General features: G+C 46.9%; 2 protein-coding genes across 2 annotated transcripts; both read right to left on the bottom strand.

Annotated features, from left to right (window-relative positions):
- Positions 1-42: 42 nt before the first annotated feature.
- Positions 43-10,610, bottom strand: LOC124487602 (desmoglein-3-like). The gene is made up of 17 exons (XM_047050028.1): positions 10,205-10,610; positions 6,344-6,475; positions 6,052-6,210; positions 5,832-5,973; positions 5,369-5,538; positions 5,103-5,237; positions 4,758-4,943; positions 4,590-4,677; positions 4,118-4,400; positions 3,832-3,974; positions 3,370-3,591; positions 2,869-3,126; positions 2,663-2,784; positions 2,024-2,296; positions 507-1,875; positions 186-427; positions 43-54 (listed from the first exon to the last, which is right to left on the bottom strand). Exons 1-17 carry the CDS (start codon positions 10,250-10,252, stop codon positions 43-45), a joined length of 3,984 nt encoding a protein of 1,327 aa, XP_046905984.1. The 5' UTR covers positions 10,253-10,610.
- Positions 10,611-11,290: 680 nt separating this feature from the next.
- Positions 11,291-20,868, bottom strand: dsg2.1 (desmoglein 2, tandem duplicate 1). The gene is made up of 14 exons (XM_047049902.1): positions 20,632-20,868; positions 18,796-18,921; positions 18,381-18,539; positions 18,141-18,282; positions 17,785-17,948; positions 17,420-17,554; positions 17,144-17,329; positions 16,584-17,020; positions 16,270-16,412; positions 15,597-15,818; positions 14,844-15,077; positions 14,361-14,491; positions 13,918-14,262; positions 11,291-13,802 (listed from the first exon to the last, which is right to left on the bottom strand). The coding sequence occupies exons 1-14, from the start codon at positions 20,680-20,682 to the stop codon at positions 12,522-12,524; spliced, it is 3,756 nt and encodes a 1,251-aa protein (XP_046905858.1). The 5' UTR covers positions 20,683-20,868; the 3' UTR covers positions 11,291-12,521.
- Between the last annotated feature and the right edge of the window lie 522 nt (positions 20,869-21,390).

Raw genomic sequence — 21,390 nt, 5'->3', positions numbered from 1 at the left:
AAGTTCGGCTGGCACCCAGGCTACATATTTTGTGCCGCACATTTAAAATACAACCTGATCTCAAGACAAAACACTTTAACATGATAAAGTTTCTCTTTAGTGGTATTTTAGTATGTATCTATTGTTGCTGTGTGGGGAAAGGCCTTATTCGCTGACATTATAACCCTCCTCTCCTTCACTATCACCTTATGGGAGGCGGGCGTGGTGCTGATTGAACTTGAGGAGCCTTTAAACCCCAGCGTGCCGCTGTGTGAGCCTGCACTGGAGCCCGCATTAGCACTGCTGGTATGCTTACTGTACTGGACTCTCTGGGTGCCAGAAAGCCCACTTCTCTGCAGGGAGCCCTGGGCAAGCCCGGACAGCCCCTCCTGAACCACCTGCCCCGCGCTGCCCCCCTGGCCCTCCATCAGCAGCATGCTGTGAGATCCTGACAGGCCCCCACGTTGCAGGGAGCCCTGCTGCACCCATGTCTGGCCCCCCTTGAGCACCTCCCCCCCCTGGAGCACCTGCCCCCCCTGGAGCACCTGCCCCCCCTTGAAGTATTTGCCCCCCTTGAAGTATTGCTTTCCCCTGGAGCACCTGCCCCCCTTGAAGAATTTGCCCCCCTTGAAGCACCTGCCGCCCCTGGAGCACCTGCCCCGCTTGAAGCACCTGCCCCCCTTGCACAATCTGGTCCCCCTGCAGGACTTGCCCTGACCCCATGGGTACCTGTCCCTCCACCACCATCATATTCTGAGACCCAGTATAATGGCCCATGTGAATCAGGTTGGAGTTCCCTCCCTCCAGCCTAGCTTGCTGCCCACCTCCACTCCTCTCCACCAGCACCATCCCTCCCATCCCTCCTCCTACTCCTCCTCCCATTCCTTGTGGGAGAACCACACTTTCCATCTTGGCCAAGGTGGCTTGTCCACCATTACAAGACACCGGGTTTGGACCTACACCCTGGCTCTTGCCCACTATGACCACCCTCTCCCCCCTTTTCAGGGAGGAGGGTGGAAGAGAGAGCATGCCGGTGTGTCCAGCGCTTATGGTGCGTTCGACGTGTCCAGTAAGTACATCCGTAGATGGCCCGTTGACCACTATCATGCCCTGTGAGTTCCCTCGCTCCAGCCTAGCTTGCCCCCCACCTCCACTCCTCTCCACCAGCACCATCCCCTGACCCTGGGCAGGCCCGCTAGACACCACCCGCTGCCCCTGCACCATCAGGCCCTGAGCGGGTCCTGGCGGAGGCCCGTTGACCGTTATCATACCCTGCAGGTTAGCAGCGGGCCTCTTTGCCAGCAGCACAGTGTTGTGGACCTGTGGCTCCACGACGTAGTTCATGGGCTGCAGCATGGGGGTGGTGGCATAGTACATAGGCTGCTGCACCAGGATGGTCTGACCAGCAGGGGGAGACAGAGGAACAGGCTGCTGCACCAGGATAGTCTGACCAGCAGAGGGAGACAGAGGAACAGGCTGCTGCACCAGGAAGGTGTGGTTCTGACCTGCCATGCCCTCCCTCAGGGTTCCGGAACGTTCCGACTTCTTCACCACCGTCCTCTCCACGTGCTTCACTGGCGCTGGGGGCGGAGGGGCGGCGACGGTGCTGGACGCCACTGTCACTATTGTGGTGGTGGATGATGCGAGGGGGGCGGCAGGCCTAGGGGGCGGAGGTGCGGAGACTATGGGTTTGAACTCGGTCTGGATCTTCTCACCTGAGCAGACCTCAGCCAGGGTCCTGAACTTTGGCCCCAGGTCGCTGAGGAACTGGAGGTCGTCGTCAGATTCCAGGAGGCTGCAGCAGCCCACTGAGCCCACAGGAGAACCCTGGCCCTCGTAGTCGAACAGCAACAGACTGTCCTTCTGGGAGTAGTTCTCTGCTAAACAGGTCGTCTTCTGCAAGGGAGAATGAAACACAGAAATTCAGAAAATACACACAAAGCAAAAAACACACATGCCGTATGGAAAAAACAGCATACACTGTGGACACAGAACATCTTGAGTGACATACAGTATATGTTGCATACCGGGTCTCGGCGCTCACCTGTGAGTAGTAATCGTCCAAGATATGATCCGGAAGAGCATCGTGTAGGTCCACGCTGTCCTCCATACCTTGGAAGTAGGTCATGTCCATGGAATCCATCTCCACCATTTCCGTCTGCTGATAGTCAAGGTGCGTGCCTCCGAAGGCACTCATTTTGGACACGGCAGCCATGTTGTGAACTGCCATGGTGGTGTTGGCCCACTTCAGCCCCATGAGGGTGGTCTGGGGGGCAGGGGCGGAGATCATCCATGGGGTGGACTTCAGAGGCACCTCCTGTGGTGGAGAGGGGCGAACCATTGGGGATGAAAGTATACACATCGTCAACTTTAAGGTACAATAGGTAGGATTGTTTCAGTTCAAAACGTCTCGTCCCCAATTAACTGTGGCACAGACCAAAATGGACACAATTGTGTGGAATTGGATATGCACAACCAGTCAGAGCAAAGAAATATAGCTCCTCTGAAATGTCCTCATATCAAACCCGCCCCACACCAGATAAAGTCAGACCCATCAGCCAGTAGAAATATCCCATGAGCTCACAGATTAGTCAATTCCCAGGCTATTTAGCATCTTCAAATATACCCAAACACAAAGCTTTCCATATTTCAACCATAGATGATGACTTTATTTCCTGTTTACCCTGTCTTCCCCTTGTCCCTCTAAGTGGTAGGATATCAGGTGTTGTTTGGGCTCGAATGGGAGGTCGACAAACATCGTTCCTCCTTCCCCACAGGGAAACGTCAGCATCAGAAGGCCCATCACTGAAATCACAACCCAGAAACAACCGTCAAATTTGGCTTCCATGATCACCTCGCAATGGAAATCTCATATCTAGTCATACTCACACAGCAGTATCAGAAACGCCAACACCAAAATACCAATCGCCGGCAGTCCGAACGACGACGACCCCTTTAAAGCTGCCATTTCTCCATCTGCACCCTTGACCCCACAGGTCCTGTTGTTGGAGGAGGAGCAGGTGCACACTTGTAACAGGAGGTGCTGAGGTTCGGGGCAGGCCAGCCCCTGCTGGTCCTGTATGATGAGGGTGATGTCATACAGGCCGGGCCACAGGGGCTCCATGGCCCTGAGAGAGGTGTTGGTGTCTGGTGGGGGAGAGTTCAAGTCATCTCAAGTTTTAAGATCTTTGATCCACGTGTAGAAATGTAAGTAATGAGTTGCCTAGAGCGACAACTACAGCGCTTTCGATGCTTTGCATGTATTATGGCACTACCTGGTGGCAATATTTCCAATGACTTTGTTAGAAGTTGCACCGATTTCTTTCGCCATTCGCCGTGTTTCAAACCTCAACTCTGGTTGAGGTTTACAGAGAGTACAGAGGTACTCACCTGATATCTCCTCCACCATCCACGCCCCCATGCTCTCCTCAGACACCAGCGTGAATTTCAAAGGGGCTCCGTTGGGATTCGCGTCTAGATCTTCTGCCGTGACGTTGAACCGCTCTGTGCCGGAGCACAGGTATTCCTGCGTGCTGATTAGCACGGGGCAGTTGTCATTTAAGTCTTCCACGTGTATAGCGATGGTTCCTGTTGCTGTCTGTATGGGCATGTCTAAGAAGTACATGGGAAATCAGCCGAACGCGCAATGCAATCCTGCCACTGTAATTGCAAACAGAATTCGAATCCTGTCCTATTCGAATCGTATAAATGTCAATGTTCTTTGTTTGAGATTGACAGTAATGATCAAGCAGGGCTTTTGGAGACTCAACAGTAATTGTTTTAAGAAGAAGTCAGTTCTGAGAATTACTACTATATCTCAAGACTTCCGTGATGTGATGCTATAATGCCTACCTTTGGTCAAGCAGAGTATCTTAGCGTAGTATGTCCCATTGACCAGGAACGGCGACTCTCGATCCGGCTGCTTGTTGAGTGTGATCTCAGCTGTGTCCGGGTTGACTGACAGCCAGTTGTCGGGGTCAAAACCTTTAGCATATCTTTGTGGATCAAATGGAAATAATCCGATTTTCAATAGCTGTTCCATAAAACATGACAAGTTCCATGTTTCCTTGTTTATTGAGAGTACGTTCCTACACATTTCATAAGATTTCATTACGGGATGAGCCAAGTGTGCACTCACTGGACATTTTCTGCCGGTTTTCCAGTGTCCCCGTCTACCGCTTTGTACGTAGCAATCACTTTAGATACACTGTCTCCTGGGCTTTCTGATATGGACAAAGGCTTGACTGCAGGCCTGAACACAGGGCCGTCAGGAAGGTTTTTCACGGCGATCTTCACAGGGTATCTTTTACCGCCTCCAATTACAAGCTTACTCCCTGCTGCTCCACTGGAGACACCAGTGCCACCCCCAGTTCCACCCCAAGTTCCACCGCCAGTTCCACCTGCAACCCAAGCCCCGCCCCCTGCTCCACCACCGCCCCCTGCCCCACCCCCTACGCCACCACCACCTCCTGCTCCACCACCACCTCCTGCTCCACCACCACCACCTGCACCAGCCCCACCACCACCTCCTGCTCCACCACCGCCTCCTGCCCCAGCCCCACCCCCTGTCCCACCACTGCCCCCTGTCCCACCACTGCCCCCTGCCCCACCACCACCCCCAGCCCCACCAACGAAAGGTGCCCTGTTTGTAACCACCAACCCTAACTGTAAGTTAGGATGCAACTCAAAATCGACAGGCTGCAAGAGAGATTAAACATGATCAGCATTGTCACGTTCACTTGCACCCCCCATAGCGGAAGTGACCCATCGAATCATACCTTTTTAAGAGTGAGCACCCCCTCGTTGGTCCTGGGGTCGGTGTGAATGCCGAAGATTTGGTCTTCGTTTCCGGAGACGATTTCAAATTCAGCGAGCCAGTTGTCTGTTTTCTCCAGGTCGGAGTCCAGGGCCTGGAACCTCATGACCTCCACGTCGACTGTGTTCTCATTAATGCTCCCAGAGTACTGCAGAGACCCAGCAGAGGTTCAGATGAGGCCACTCATAACAGATGTAGCTCAGAAAGGCAGAGCCAGGCTAAACTCTGCTGCTATGCTACTGGAATGTCCTTGACACAGAAAACATCATGTGAAATGGGTTCAAATGCATTCCTAGTCTATTTTCACCTCATCTTTCTCCAGAACTGGGAGGTTGTCGTTGATGTCCACAACTTGAATTTTCACTTGTGTTGTGCCTGTGTTGCCACTGGATGCTCCATCCATATCAGTTCCTTTGACAGTCAGAAGGTAAGAATCGTATTTCTGTATGAGAGAAAGATGAACAGCGTTTTTGTGAAATCCCTTTTCCTTTAGGAAGATCTAGCATATCATCAACTTAAAAACATGCTTTGGGAGCTTGTCGGTCTAGTAGAACGATTCCAAGCTCCACTTACCTCTCTGTCAATCGATGGGTTCTTCACAGAGATGAATCCTGTGTTCCTGTCGATGCTGAAAAGCATGGCACCATCGGTCGGCTCCTGCTTGGTGATGCTGTAGGAGATCTTGGAGTGGAGAGAGTTGGCCTCATCAGCGTCTGTGGCAGTTACCTTGGTAACCACTGTCCCTGTGGGGCAGAGAGAAGACAGTAAAGAAATGTCACAGCCTTTAGACACAGCCGTTGGTAGATGCAATGACAATCTCACACCAGGCAGTTGTTCGGTTCAATCACGCTGGTGGAAATGGTGATAGAAAAGCTTATTTTGACCTTCATTTAGGCCTGTTCTAAGCTTGCTCGCTTCAAGACACAAAGATGTATCGTCATATAGTCATCGTCACATATCATGTTAAGTCGGTCGTCAGTCCAGCATCATGTCACTAGTTACCCTGACAGGAAGTAGGAGTTTTAGAGAACATTACCTGGAGGGCTGGACTCTATGACAGTGGCCGGTGCCTGTATGTCAAATACAGGTGGGTTGTCGTTTTCATCCACCACCTCAATGTTCAAGTCAATTTTTTCCTCCGCCACTGTGCCATTTTGAAATCTGGCCACACCATTCAACTACAGTCAGAAGAAGCACACACACACTTCATACCTGTCATGTAATGAATGTGTGTTTGTGTGTGTGTTTCTGCTTACTGTGTATTTGGGTATCCGTTCTCGGTCTAGAATCCCTCTAATGCGGACCAGGCCGTCATTCTCTCCCACGATGAACAGATTGACAGGATCCTTGCTAGCTCCACGGCCAGTCAGGGTATAGAACAGTTTCTCCCCGCTATCCGCCAGATCTGATCTAATCTAAAAACGGTCACAGAAAGAGAATTTAATGCTCTCAGACCCAGAGCTTTTTCCAGCAGTGCGCTTCTAAGAAATGATACCTCACTAGAAACTATAACGGAACAAGAAGAATGAGAAAAGAGAGAAGTCTTACTATGGCGACGTATTTCCTGTCGGTGTAGTCAAAGTTTTCCTTGAGCTTTTGTGCTGGAACGACCCATTCTCTCTTGTGGCGCTTCAAGTGCCTCTGCATGCAGGGCCCACCCCACGCCCGGTCACCACAGAGCTGCAAAGACAACAGGAGGTTAAATCACTCCCTTATATTGAACTAGTACATTATTTACGCTCAAGATTCGAATATTGAAATATTTGACCATTAATAATGTAATAATTGAAAACACTACTTGTCAACTTCAGGCAATGTGGATGATAAATATAACTTTTTCTTGTTGACGGTGAGTCTCATTGACAACAATGTTCATTATAGTTTCTCTCAAATGTACACTGTATAGGGACTGATGTTTGTGGTTATACAGGTTTCACTCACATCACACTTCATGCTTCAGGCCTGTACTGTGTCTTTAACAGGTTTAATTGGTCATAATCTCATAATGTTAAGGCTGTCATTAGGTCTGTGACACTGCTTGTAAAGAATAAATGATATTACCTGCACCTATGTCAGGTTGGTTAATCAACGCTCTTTGGGGGCGGTTCTGCACTGCTAAGTAATTTAAAACATACTTGGTTATGACACTGAAGTAGCAAGAGTCTTTTAAATGACTAACATACGAATAACACAGCTGCATGGACCTAAATGTATTTTACCTTTATGCATTCAGAAATAGATCTGAAGTTTTGTTGTCACAGTTGGCGGTTAGATTCAGCCTCAGACTTTGAGTCAATAAATTAATGAGTTAATAAATAATCAGAATCATGCGTAATAAACAGTATTCATTATATCTTTTTTATATTTTATCCTCAGATATTTCAACTGGGGTTTCATTTTGTAGTCTGCAGGGACAACATGTTTTGTGAAGCAACAGATCTCCAACTGTTGAAAACAGGTAGAACACCCAATCAAACAACAAACTGACTGAGATAATTGTTTGTCCACAGAATACCACAGAAATGCTCATGGACACACGAAAGACATCGTAACACTGTCAAGACTCATGCATGAAACACTTCACCTGCAGTATTTTGAACCATACCAGCTGTTGCCTGAGGGAATTAGCTTTGATGTTAGTAACTGCCTATGTCCGATAGAGGACAAAAGCATAAAACACAAATGATTCATACAGCACAGTGTGTCACATGAACCAAACTCTAATCTCACCCTTGAGCTAAATCTTCATTTCTAAAACTGGTTGTTCCCATCCTTCATTGTGATTGGCTATATCGCGTTCCATGCCGTTGTAAAATCCAGTATAACCTCACAGCTTGTCCTTATAACATTCTTTAACATTCCATATTACTGCGCATCGAATATTTCAAATTGAAAAAGACGGCAAAGATGTCCATCTGGATGTTGCGTGGCAACGATTTATGTAGGAACTATACTCTGCAGTAGCGGAAGAATTACGGTTTATTATTAAACTATTTTGTTTCTAATTGTTTTTATTGATGAAACCATATCAAATATTTGTAGTAACAGTTCGCGTCGTGCCTAACAACTCCCCTTACCTGTTCTAAAATCAGCGTAAACCACGGCCTCTTGGGGCTTATTGCTTAATTCAACCTTAACTTTGGGCATAATCTTACATTTGTATGGATTGTTAATGATGGACCATTTTTAAATGTTCTTTATTGTTTTTTCGAATTAAACACACTTGTTCCGGGAGTAAAACGCACTTGTTCCGGGAGTAGCTACAACGGTACTTAAGAAAGATTTGTTTGAGTCAATCTTAGTTTATTTCCTCCAGGAACGCAATGGCACTTATTGAGAGACTAAACTGGTTAGTTTTAACTGATTTAACTACTTGTACTCTCTGTAAATTATATTATTGATGCTTGCTTTCCTACAGGTAGGCCTACACTCTTGCACTTTTGAGGTTCATGTTGTTTAATTTGTAATTTGTGTAACTATATGCTCTTATGTTTCTTCCTATTGGCACTTATTTGCTTTTCACAATGTAGGCTTCATGTTTTGGCTACCTGCAATGTTTTGGGGGCTATCTCGTTGTTTATGATCATTGACCTATGCACTTTTATATAGCTCTCTCTTGGAAGTCGCTTTGGATAAAAGCGTCTGCTAAATGTAAATGTAAACTGGTCCCCGACATCACATAGACTTTAAATGGCCCCCATATTTTCACCATTCTTTGGGTATAAATGTGTCACAGTGTGCTGTACATTGCTGAGCAATGTAAATTAGCTGTCAACCCAACATCCAACAAGTTTCCTTATTTCCTCTCCCTTCAACAACCAATTGAAAATGAACATAATTGCTGTTAAGCATCCTATTGTATTTAGGAGCAGATTTCCAACTGTTGTAAATAGGTTGAACATCTAATCAAACAACAACTATGAGCATTTCTGTGGTATTCTCTGGAACAAACAACTATCTTGATCGACATAATTGTTTGTTCCACAGAATACCACAGAAATGCTCATGGTCACACGAAAGACATCGTAACACTGTCAAGACTCATGCATGAAACACTTCACCTGCAGTATTTTGAACCATACCAGCTGTTGCCTGAGGGAATTAGCTTTGATGTTAGTAACTGCCTATGATAGAAGAAAAAAGCATACAACACAGTTCATACAGCACAGTGGGTCACATGAACCAAACTCTAATCTCACCCTTGAGCTAAATCTTCATTTCAACCGTAACATTAGGCATAATCTTACATTTGTATGGATTGTTAATGATGGACCATTTTTAAACGTTTTTTATTGTTTTTTCGAATTAAACACACTTGTTCCGGGAGTAAGATGCACTTGTTCCGGGAGTACAACGGTATTTAAGAAAGATTTTGTTTGATTCAATGTTAGTTTATTTCCTCCAGAAACACAATGACACTTATTGAGGGACTTGTTGCACTTGTTGGTTAGTTCTAACTGATTTAAATACTTGTACTCGCTGTAAATTAAATTTTTGTTGCTGGCACTTATTTGCTTTTCACAATGTATGCTTCATGTTTTGACCACCTGCAATGTTTTTGGGGGCTATCTCGTTGTTTATGATCATTGACCAATGCACTTTTGTAAAACTCACTCTTGGTGTGATAAAGCAGGCAAGGAGTCAGCGTCAGGATGAAAGCGCACAAGTTGTTTACTTGGACAGAAACAAGATTTACAAAACAAAGGTCAGACGCCACGCGGCCATCAAATGTGAAACAAAGAATAAGACTCCACAACGAAGACTCCACAACGAAGTCAGAGACTGTCCAGCTTATATAGCCATCCTAATCAGTCCCAACACAAAACAGGTGCGTCTTAGTATTCCGGTGACACAAATCGGCGCACCGTCGCCTTGCGATCCGTGACACTTGGAAGTCGCTTTGGATAAAAGCGTCTGCTAAATGTAAATGTAAACTGGTCCCCAACATCACATAGACTTTAAATGGCCCCCATATTTTCACCATTCTTTGGGTATAAATGTGTCACAGTGTTCTGTACATTCCTGAGCACCTCCTAATTTAGCTGTCAACCCAAGATCCAACTAGTTTCCTTATTTCCTCTCCCTTCAACAACAAATCGAAAATTAACATAATTGCCGTTAAGCATCCTCTTGTATTTAATTGTGATCTACTATAATATATATACTTAAGCAGCCTTGAGCACATATAAATTGTGGTCAGATGGCTGAGCGGTTAGGGAATCGGGCTAATAATAAGACGGTGGCTGGTTCGATAACCGTCCGTGCTAAATGACGTCCTTGGGCAAGGCACTTCACCCTACTTGCCTCGGCGGGTGGGGAATGTCCCTGTACTTACTGTAAGTCGCTCTGGATAAGAAAGTCTGCTAAATGACTAAATGTAAATGTATTAAAAACCTGGAAAGTACTTACCAGAATGGCAGAGCACAGCAGCAAGGTGAAGGTTGGTGCTTTCTCCATGTCAGGGTTGTTAAACGAATAATCTGACCTAGAGCAGGATGCCTTGAAGCTGTCTGGCTGGAGGCTAGAGCTGATGGTTACTCAGATGACGGTACGACTGCTTGTCGTCAGATTGTATTCACAGGTGAGCTTCTGCTGTCTGGAACCGGTGGAAGACGAGCTGCTGGTGAACCAAAGTACGAGGGGCTGGTGACAAGGCAGTGAGTCTAACACGTCACACTGAGTGTCATCATTCCACATCCTGCTCTTGGGTTCTCTGTCTCTGTCAGCTCTCAGCCTGTCTTTTTATCTGCTCGTCCCTGATGAGGGAGGGGGCTTTCTTGTGGTTTTCGATCCTCCCACCCCGTGTAGGTTAGTGCCGTGGTGTAGGGGGAGGTGCTCTAATGGTCAACTATTCTCTGGTAAAGAGAAAGGGGAAACGATCCCATGCAAAATTACACGAGCACGTTATGTAACGTCTGTTCATGTTTCTGTTTTTGTCACGCAGTTTGAAGAGGGGGAGGAATAAAAATATTAGGAAGTCCTATAAGGATTTCGTTTTCATTTACAGTCTGAGTGAAGCAGACAACTATGAGATTTACACAAGTTGTATGTTGTTCTCAACTTTGAGCGTTGCTTGAACGCATATTAAACATATAGAAGCAAACAATTGTATGCTATCCATCAAAAGACTGGTCCTGCTAATTAAATTGAGTCATTTAGCAAACGCTCTAATTACACTATAAATGTTTTTATCAATACATTTCTTTGACACATTTCGGAGAAAAGGTCTTATTTACTTGCCAACCCAGGTTTAAGGGATATCCAACCAAACCTATTACGATAACTACAGCATTCCATAAAGGTCTGCACTTTGAGTTTCAGTAAATTGTAAGAGTTGTAAAATGTAGTTTCTCTTTATCCTAGCCCGATGATCTTCATTTCTATAAGTAAGCCAACAGTCAAACGATGTACTGTACACATGACGTGGATAGGATAACAAATCGTCATGTTGAGCAGGCAAATGCATCGTAGTGGAACTAAGTCGAGACAAAAAAGTAGTCACAAGTAATGTTTATTTCAGAAACAAAAAAACATGTCATTCTTAATGTTGGCCAAAAATACAGTGCACTAACGAGAATCCGAGGATTCCCCATTGAGAGACATTTTTCAATCATAATAATAATAAAACAAATACTCCCTCAAAATGATGTAAATGTCTGAATATTGACAACTGAGTCTGATTAAAAGGACAACTAATTGTATGCTTGTTACCATGACTTGAGGCATGAAGCAAAAATATACATTATGGCCCACAGACAACAACCAGAACAACAAAGTAATTTGACACAAAACTACAAACATCAACCCCAAAAACAATGGCAGTTAAGATATTAAGCAATAAAAACCTAGATGATTAGCGTCCAAACACGTCAAACAGTGTTTTAGCTGATCCAGGATATTCTTCAGTTGTGCCAGAGGAATTTTACAATTAAGTCAAAACCCCAGAGGGGAATGGTAGGAGAATTGGCAAGTGGTGTTCATTACAATTTGCATATAACACACCTCCTCTACTAGGAGTGTGGTTTCTCTCCCAGCACGCCACAGCCCTCCTGCTTACCCGGTTAAGCTAGTTTACAGTCCTCACAGGGGTGGATTAAGTTCAAAGCAAACTGTCACCCATGTAATTAAATCCTAACTGGCATAATTCAATTATCTCAGTCTCTAAGCTGTGTAAAAATTGGGTGTGTGTGGCATCGATAAAATAAGAATTCATATGACGGAACTGTAACATACATGCAAATTCAATTCATTTATATAACAGTGTAAGTTGTGTGTAACAAAGCAAGTAGGACTTTTCTCTCAAAAGTTAGAAATATCAAATTAAATACAAAATTACAAAACGGAAATGAGATATTAAGACAACGGACAGAAACACTCTACAGTCAGAAAGGCAGAAAATAAACAACACACGTGCGGCCACACATTCTCACCTGCTAGCTGCACCAAGCTGAGATATTTCCGATGAATTCAGCTCTCTGTGCAAGCAGACACATGAGACTACATTCTATACCAGCATGCCCGAACACATTCTGTACCCACCGAGTGGTGGGTACCATCCTGATATAGTTTCCCACATCAGAACCTACCTTGTGTGGTACGTTTTAGATGTCCTGTGCCGCACATTTAAATACAGCGTGATCTCAAGACAAAAACACTTAAACCTGATAACGTTTCTCTTTAGTGGTATTTTAGTATGTATCTATTGTTGCTGTGTGGGGGAAAGGCCTTATTGGCTGACATCATGACTAGTCACAACTCTCTTCTCTTTCACTATCACCTTGTGGGAGGCGGGTGTGGTGCTGATTGAACTTGAGGAACCTTTAAACCCGAGCGTGCCGCTGTGTGAACCTGCACTGGAGCCTGCATTAGCACCGCTGGTCTGCTTACTGTACTGGACTCTCTGGGTGCCAGAAAGCCCACTTCTCTGCAGGGAGCCCTGGGCAAGCCCGGACAGCCCCTCCTGAACCACCTGCCCCGCGCTGCCCTCCATCAGCAGCATGCTGTGAGACCCTGATAGGCCCCCACGTTGCAGGGAGCCCTGCTGCACCCATGTCTGGCCCCCCTTGAGCACCTGCCCCCCCTGGAACGCCTGCCCACCTTGGAGCACCTGCCCCCCTTGAAGCATTTGCCCTCCCTGGAGCACCTGCCCCCCTTGAAGCATTTGCCCTCCCTGGAACACATGCCCCCCTTGAAGCACCTGCCCCCCTTGCACAATCTGGCCCCCCTGCAGGATTTGCCCTGACCCCACGGGCACCTGTCCCTCCACCACCATCATATTCTGAGACCCAGTATAAGGGCCCATGTGAATCAGGTTAGAGTTCCCTCCCTCCAGCCTAACTTGCCCCCCACCTCCACTCCTCTCCACCAGCACCATCCCCTGGCCCTGGGCAGGCCCGCTGGACACCACCCGCTGCCCCTGCACCATCAGGCCCTGAGCGGGTCCTGGCGGAGGCCCGTTGACCATTATCATACCCTGCAGGTTAGCAGCGGGCCTCTCTGCCAACAGCACAGTGTTGTGGACCTGTGGCTCCACGACGTAGTGCATGGGCTGCATCATGGGGGTGGTGGCATAGTACATAGGCTGCTGCACCAGGATGGTCTGGTTCTGACCTGCCATGCCCTCCCTCAGGGTTCCGGAACGTTCCGACTCCTTCAACACCAGCGTCCTGTCCACGTGCTTCACCGGCGCTGGACGCGGAGGGGTGGCGACGGCGGTGCTGGAAGCCACTGTCACTTTTGTGGTGGTGGTTGATGCGAGAGGGGCGTTGGGCCTAGGGGGCGGAGGTGCGGAGACTATGGGTTTGAACTCAGTCTGGATCTTCTTACCCGTGCAGACCTCAGCCAGGGTCCTGAACTTTGGCCCCAGGTCGTCGAGGAACTGGAGGTCGTCGTCAGATTCCAGGAGGCTGCAGCAGCCCACTGAGCCCACAGGTGAACCCTGGCCCTCGTAGTCGTACACCAACAGACTGTCCTTCTGGGAGTAGTTCTCTGCTAAACAGCTTGACTTCTGCACAACACACATGACAAACCCAAGCTTTGAACACTCCCTCAAACGTGTGTGTGGTGTACTATGGTTTATAGACTAGATGTGGGAATGACAAACTGTTAGTTTCTTAACTCACCTGAGAGTAATAGTCATTCAGAATGTGGTCTGGCAAGGCACTGTCATTATACGCCTCCTCTCTGGCGTCAAACTCGGAGTAGAAGCCACTTCCTTGTTGCTGACCCGCCAGCTCCCTTCCGGTCCTGTAGGCCATGTCCACGCGGCCATCCTGGTAGTAACCACTGCCCATGGTGGAGGCGGAGTTCTGGAAGGCTCCGCCTCCCACGGCTGCTGCCGAGCCCATTCTCATACCCATGCCCATGCCCATGCCCATGGCGGTGGTCTGGGCCATGCCCATGCCCATGGAGGTGGTCTGGGCCATTCCTGAGTCCACTTGCGTCGGCATGACGAGCAGAGGCACTTCCTGTGAGAAACCAGGGGGTTGGGGGTCAGGGTTACTGGAGAGAATGGATGGAGGTGGGGCGTCAAAGGCCTAGTGTCGACAGGGATAGCTCCGCCTACCGTGTTCTCTCCCTGGCCTTCCGTGTGGTAGGAGATGAGGTGGGCTTTGGTGTCGAAGGGCATCTCAGTAAAGCCCCCAACCATGCCCCCGGCCCCCCCGCAGTCACAGAACAGCAGAAGCAGGGGAACGACTGTGGAGACAGGGAGATGGGGGTTCAGAGGAGTGACAATAGACTGACCCATGTGTATGTCTTTCCCATACATGTCTATGTACGATATACAGTATTTATATGTACAATTTCTCCAATCCATCTACATTTCTAATTCTACATTTCTATTACATAAATAATATCTGCTTGGAAACAGAAGGGACCTATACTGTTCTAACTGGGTTGTGATATAACCCTGTCATTCCAACAGACAAACAACTGTTTGTGTGCCAAGGAAATACTGCCTCTGTTTACCATCATGTTGGCTCGGCACGCTAAAGAGGGAGGCAGGGTTTCTGTCCTGACCATGTGACTGTGACATCATCATACTCACGCAGTAGCATCAGCAGACCCAGGAAGAGCAGGCCAATGGCTTTGGGGCCTAGCGCCGCCCCTTTGCTGTCCTGGCCCCGGGGCCCGCACGTGCCCCCTACTACGCATGTGCACGCCTCCACCTTCATCTTCTGCAGGGTGGGACATGAGTGTCCCTGTTGGTCCTTGATCTCCAAGGTGACGTCGTAGGATCCGGGCCACAGGGCCTCACTGCTGCGGAGGATGACAGTTGTGTCTGGAGGGGCAACGCAAGCACAGCACACTCAGAGAGAAGCCGCGAGAGATGCAATTGTCTCTTGCTCAGAAATGTGCGGGTTGGTTTAGGTGAACCTTCCAAAGACCTCTCTGTACGTCCGTTAGAGACGTTGCTACTCCCAGTAAGCATTGGCTTCTGTAACCATTGGTGCAGTATTGTGAACATAGGACACCTCCACTTTCAGCTCTACCCACCCACATTCAGCATTTCTGTCCCGCAGCTAATGAAAAAGGGTGGTGGCTGTCTTGCGATGATGCCAATCCAGAAAGTTCACTATAAGGACTGTGCGAGACACAAAAACGAAAACACAACTCGCAAAAACACGGGTGGCATAGGGGCTAGGTGGCTATCTTGGCTAGGGGTTTCGAATAACACTGTGTACCTCTGCTTTCAGGAACGTCAATTAGCTCAGCTAAACTATTTAGCCTCTGGGAGCTAGCCTGTGGAAGTTAGCCTGTGGAAGTTAGCCTGTGGAAGTCATTTCTACAATCCACTTACCGTTAAAGTGCTCCACCACCCAGTTGCCTGTGGTCTCCTCTGGGACGATCGTGAAGCTGAAGGGAGCCCCGTTTGGGTCCACGTCCATGTCCACCGCTGTGACGTAGACCGCCACAGCAGTGGTGCACATGGTCTGAAGGTTGCTGGTCAGAGTCGGGCAGTGATCGTTGTAATCCTGCACCTGGATGGCTATAGTGCCAGTGGCTGTCTTCGAGGGATTGTCTTCACGGACAGAGTGAAACACACACACACACAGACAGACACACACAGACAGAGGAATGAGAGAAGTGATCATTAGTTATGGTATGCAGTCTTTCCACCTATTTCACCTTCTAGGATTTGAATCATCTTTGTTTTGTGCGTGTTTGTGTTCCAGGGCTGAGCATTAGCTTTCGTTGCTGGTGTAAATGGGTCAGGGTACCCACTACTTTCCAGTACTACTACTACTACTCGAGAATCCCATTTGTATACTTCTATATCATTAACAGGGGCGTAGGTTTGTTTTCAGATGTGGGTACATAATTAAACCGATGGCCCTGATCATTCATATAATATAACGACTTCATATCACATCATATATATTAATCATACATGCTACAGTGTGTGGGTAAAATACTAGAATATTCAATTGATCGAGACTTAATTTTAGACTTAAGAAGACGTGCTAGCTTACCTTGGGTCATGCACAATATTTGGGCGTAGTATGTCCCATTAACCAGGTGCGCCGATTCCCTGTCTGGCAGCTTGCTGAGTTTGATTTCTCCTGTCATATCATCAATGATGAGCCAGTTGTTTGGGTCAGCCCCTTTCGCATACCTACATTTGGGCAAAAGGAAACAGGAGACTTTGTGTAAATTCTTGGAGAAAAAGTTCCATGCGAACAATCATTTGAACACACAAAAACGTCGACTGAAGATGAGTAGATCCGATGACGTGTGTAATAGCTTAATAGTCTGTGTCAGTATGTGTGTATGCGTGTGAACACACCTGACATTCGTAGCCGGCAGTAGGGTGTCCCCGTCTATGGCAGGGTACTTGCCAATGACCTTGTTGATTTGGAACGTCTTCCCATCCTCTGAGATGGGAATGGCCTTGACCTTGGGGTCGAAATGTGGCCCTTCCGGCTGGTTCTTCACGTTGATTTTAACGGGATACAGTTTTCCTCCAGTGGTATACCAAGACGTTGATCCTCCACCCGAGGACAAGGATCCTCCCCCTCCTCCCATCCCCCCGCCTCCACTCCCACCTCCGCCGGCGCCCCCACCTCCACCTCCACCTCCGCCCCCACTTCCACCCCCACCTCCACCCCCCATTCCGATTCCTATTCCCGCTCCTGCGCCGCCTCCAACACCATCATAATACGGAGCCTTGTTCCGAACAGCCAGGCCAAGATCCAGGTCCTTCACATCCTCATAGTTCACAGGCTTGAGAAGGGAAAAGGGCAGTTGAACAGCAGGCGAACACATGTATTTCAGCTTCCAGTATATGAGCGAAACATGATTATAAATGACATGAAATATACAGCTTGAAGACAATTTTGAGCATACCTTGACTAACATCAGGACTCCCTCGTTAGTCTTCGGGTCTGTGTGGATGGTGAAGTAGCCCCCTTCGTTACCCTTGACGATCTCAAACTCGGCCAGCCAGTTGTCGGTGTTCTCCACATCCAGGTCCTCGGCTTTGATCCTCATCACCTCTATCCCTTCAGTGTTCTCCTCTATATCACCCTCATACTGCAGAGACACACATACAAACACACAGGTTAGCAGAGACCGCCTTCTCCTGGAAGCGGATGTTCCCACAGCAAGGAGAGCTCATCTCACCTGGCTCAGCTGCAGAGTAGGGGGGTTGTCATTCACGTCCTTCAGTTTGATAACCACGGTCGATGTGGCAGACTTGCACCCGGGTTTACCGTTCAAATCGGACGCTCTCACCGTCAGCGTGTATGTGTCTTGAGTCTAAAAAACAAACAAACGGCAAGAAATCATGCATTTGAACGCCGAAAAGGAACACGATAATTCACGGGTGAAAATGGACTGTCAAAAGACTCGGAAGTTATCAGTGGGTTCCAGAAGTAGACACTGCCCCCTTGTGGATAACCAACAGAAGCTTCCTCTAAACAAACGTCAGCCTTTTCTGTATGTCCCCCATGTCTCAAATAAGAAATATAACCCTAAGTGTCCATTACTTCTCTATCCAGGTTAGCGTTTCTGACGCTGAGCACTCCGTCTCCGGAGATCTGGAACATGTCCTCTCCCGCCGGTTCCTGCTTGACGATACTGTAGGCAATCTGAGAGTTCTCGTTCTCTTCCTCGTCGGCATCCGTCGCAGTGATCGTCATGATATCTGTACCTGTAGACAAATACCAAGGAGTAAGCAGACGCACACCAACACAGAAAGATCTTCTGTGTCCAGTCGAAACATGGACTCGTATTGTATACACGAAACTGTAAGTACTGTGTGAATCAAGGTAAGAAATATAATCTGTAAGGTAAAATGTCGAAAAAAGGCAGAAAGGATTACTCCAAAAATAAATAGACTTGCCAACTGAGCTGAGCTCGAACACCTCTCCTGGAGGGATTATGCCAAATATAGGAGGGTTGTCATTCTGATCCACGACACTAATGCGCAGATCAATATTTTTCTCTGCCTCTCGGCCATCCCTGAAGGTAGCGACACCTTGCAGCTAAAAGAGAGGGAAAAAAACATGATTATCCTCCCGATTATCATGATCATCCTCATTACCAGAAGAGGGTCTCATGACTGCGTGCGTCCTGTACTCACAGTGTACATGTCGATCACCTCGCGGTCCAGAATCCCAGTCACACGTACAAAGCCTGTGTCGGGGTCCACCACAAACAGGTTGAAGGGGTATTTATCGGCCCCTTTCCCCTTCAGGGAGTACAGCACGTTCCCAGTCCCGTCATCTGAATCCGACCGGATCTAAAACACACAATTGAGGGACACCTGAGTGGATGTGGTCTTCCTTGGTGATTACTTGCAGCGTATATCAGTGATAAGGGATCTAATATTTGCGATGATGGACATTATATTCGTGATGAGCGTTCAGTGATAGCGCATCCGCGACTCGTGATATGGTGATGGTGCACTAGGGATTAGTAATAGCTTATCTGTGAATGGTGACACTGTTGCAGTGTCTCATGAACTGAGAAGTGGATGGCATGTGGTGCTTTATTACCTTGGCAATGAACTCCCTCTTGGTGTAATCAATGTTTTCTTCCAGTTTCTGTGGAGGAACGATCCATTCCCTCTTCTGTCTCCTCAGCTCAGCAGAACTCCGTGCCTCCACCACAGCAAGGCAAACCTGAGTCGGCAAAACACCGGCATTTGTTTCCATGAGCACTGACCGGCCTAGCAGGAGGCTTTTCATTAAATAGCAAAAACATCATTCATCATCTCGAGCCATAATTAAATATCTGCCTAGTCTAGACCACATCTCGAAGCCATTTCATCTGACCGCAGGGCATAATAGCGGCATATGACAATTTGATGTTCTACCGAGTCTAGCCCAAAGGTTCTTGTTTTTTTTATAACTGCTCTTAGGAATGCTACTTCAACAGAGACTGGAATGGTAACTCAAATCATTTTAGTCAACGTGGCTTGTTGGGGAAGGTAAATAGAATGCACAAAATCTTTAGTTAATCACTTGGAAGCTTGTTTAGTTGTGTCAGTGGCGTTCTGACGGTGGCAAAGTGACTTGCACTGCCACCTCACAGCAAGAAGGTTCCGGGTTTGATCCTACATGGGTCATTGTTCAGGTGGGATATCTCCCAAGCCTTTCTGTGTGGAGTTGACATGTTCTCCCTGTGCTCAAGGGGGGTTTCCTCAGCAAACAGAACCTCAATAAAAGCAGATCGCTCCCATGGCCCTGGCCGGGACGTGACACCTGACCCCCGGTTGAGTAGATGTGAGTCATTTACATTTTAGTCATTTAGCAGACGCTCTTATCCAGAGCGACTTACAGTAAGTACAGGGACATTAATAAACATGACGTGTTTATTAACGTGTTAATAAACATATATATGCACTTTTTCTTTCTTTTCTTTTCCTTATTTCCTTTTTTACAGTTGTTAAAAAACATTTACAAAGTAATTTCTACCATACCAAAATAGATGTCGACTAAATATCTGTTTGAACTGCTGTTTCAACTACGGAGCGGACAATAAACTCCAGTCTCAAAGCCATTTATCCTTTAAAACTTGATGAGGCACCAAAAACAGAATAACTCAGAACGTTTTTTTCTGTAACATTTGGTTGAATAGTAGGATGTGAATATATGTACTACCATGGCCAGCAGAGGATGGAAATCGTGTCACACAGACCCACCCTAACAGCCGTCTGTTACCAGGAATTCAAAACTTGTATGGAGGGGCAGTTAGCCCAAAATCTATATCACATAGCTTTTATCATATTATACCACGTTGACAGACATTATACTCGGTTATCATTTGAAAATCAGCCACGAGGCCTACTGTGCCTTTAAATCGTGGTTCTCAAGATAATGGATCCACACACACACTCACACACACACACACACACACACACACACACACACACAGACGAAGATTCGTGCCTTAATAGAAGATTATGCATAAATGTCCAACTTTAACCTCTGTCCCACTTTACCTATCTGTTTATTATTGCTATATTTAATAACGCAACCGAATAATCTTGTTAATTTGTGATCAAGGTGATATTGTCCAGAGGCCACTAATTAGACTGCCCCATCGTTTGATGAACTGGCTCAACTTTGTTTGATACTTCAAAGTAGCATCCAAGTAAAAAAAACGTTTTAAAACGACTTCCTCATTACCGCTATTATTCCGGCTGCGCGTTTATTAAGTAAGAAAAACATTGTACGAATTTGCTCATAAGCACGTCCATTCCCCAGGTATACCAGGACAGGTGGCCAGACAATCAATAAATTGTAGCTGAAAGCCGGACAACAAAATGTGCCAAAATATCACAAGAAAAAGACGCCACCGTCAGCCACCGAGTATCTAATTTTACTGACCGTAAAAGTGAATAGCCATAGAGCCGTGGCGGGCAATGAAACCCGATTCATGACCGGAAGAGAATTCCAAAATCCAATACACCTCAACAATAATCCAAACAGTGCCACTGGAGACTTCGTTGTTTTAGGTGGACTTGATAATATGACGGGGGAAACTGAAATACGTCCGCCAAGGTCTTGAGTGATGTTATTGTGTCAGGGGAGGTGCCTCCCCTCTTCTATAGTGTGTACCACATCCACACCCTCACCTGGCAAATTTGAGAAAGTGTGTGTGTGTGTGTGGGGGGGGGGGGGGGGGGGGCGTGAGAGACATGTAAATGTACATTACATGACATAAAACAAAATTGTAGCCTATTAGCCTGTTGTACTGTATTGTTATATATAACATAACAATATAATATATATTCTATTCTATGTATCTTTTATGTTGGTAGATGTGAGATTAAAGAATATATAAATCCACCTACACACTGCATATTGTGTTATATTTAACTATATGAACTTTTATAAACTCTTAAAATGCCACACATGTAGCTGTGTGGATTAAGACTGCTTTTTCTTTTCCTCTGGCCGCAAGATGCCTGCTGCTTGGAGCCTGTGGGCATAGTCAGACAAGGGAAAATATGCAGGCCTACACTAACCTTTAAAAGACTATACTTAACATTGGGACCTAAAGTTACTCCACTGACTGCTACAGCTACTAGGCATACAGAAAAAAAAAGATCCTTGTCGGTAAAGTTACAGTAAATCACACAATCA

This window comes from Hypomesus transpacificus, chromosome 26 (genome assembly GCF_021917145.1).
Source record: "Hypomesus transpacificus isolate Combined female chromosome 26, fHypTra1, whole genome shotgun sequence".
In the NCBI taxonomy this organism is placed as follows: Eukaryota; Metazoa; Chordata; class Actinopteri; order Osmeriformes; family Osmeridae; genus Hypomesus; species Hypomesus transpacificus.
The sequence above is the reverse complement of the archived record's forward strand: the minus strand, read 5'-3'. Positions and strand labels throughout refer to the sequence as shown.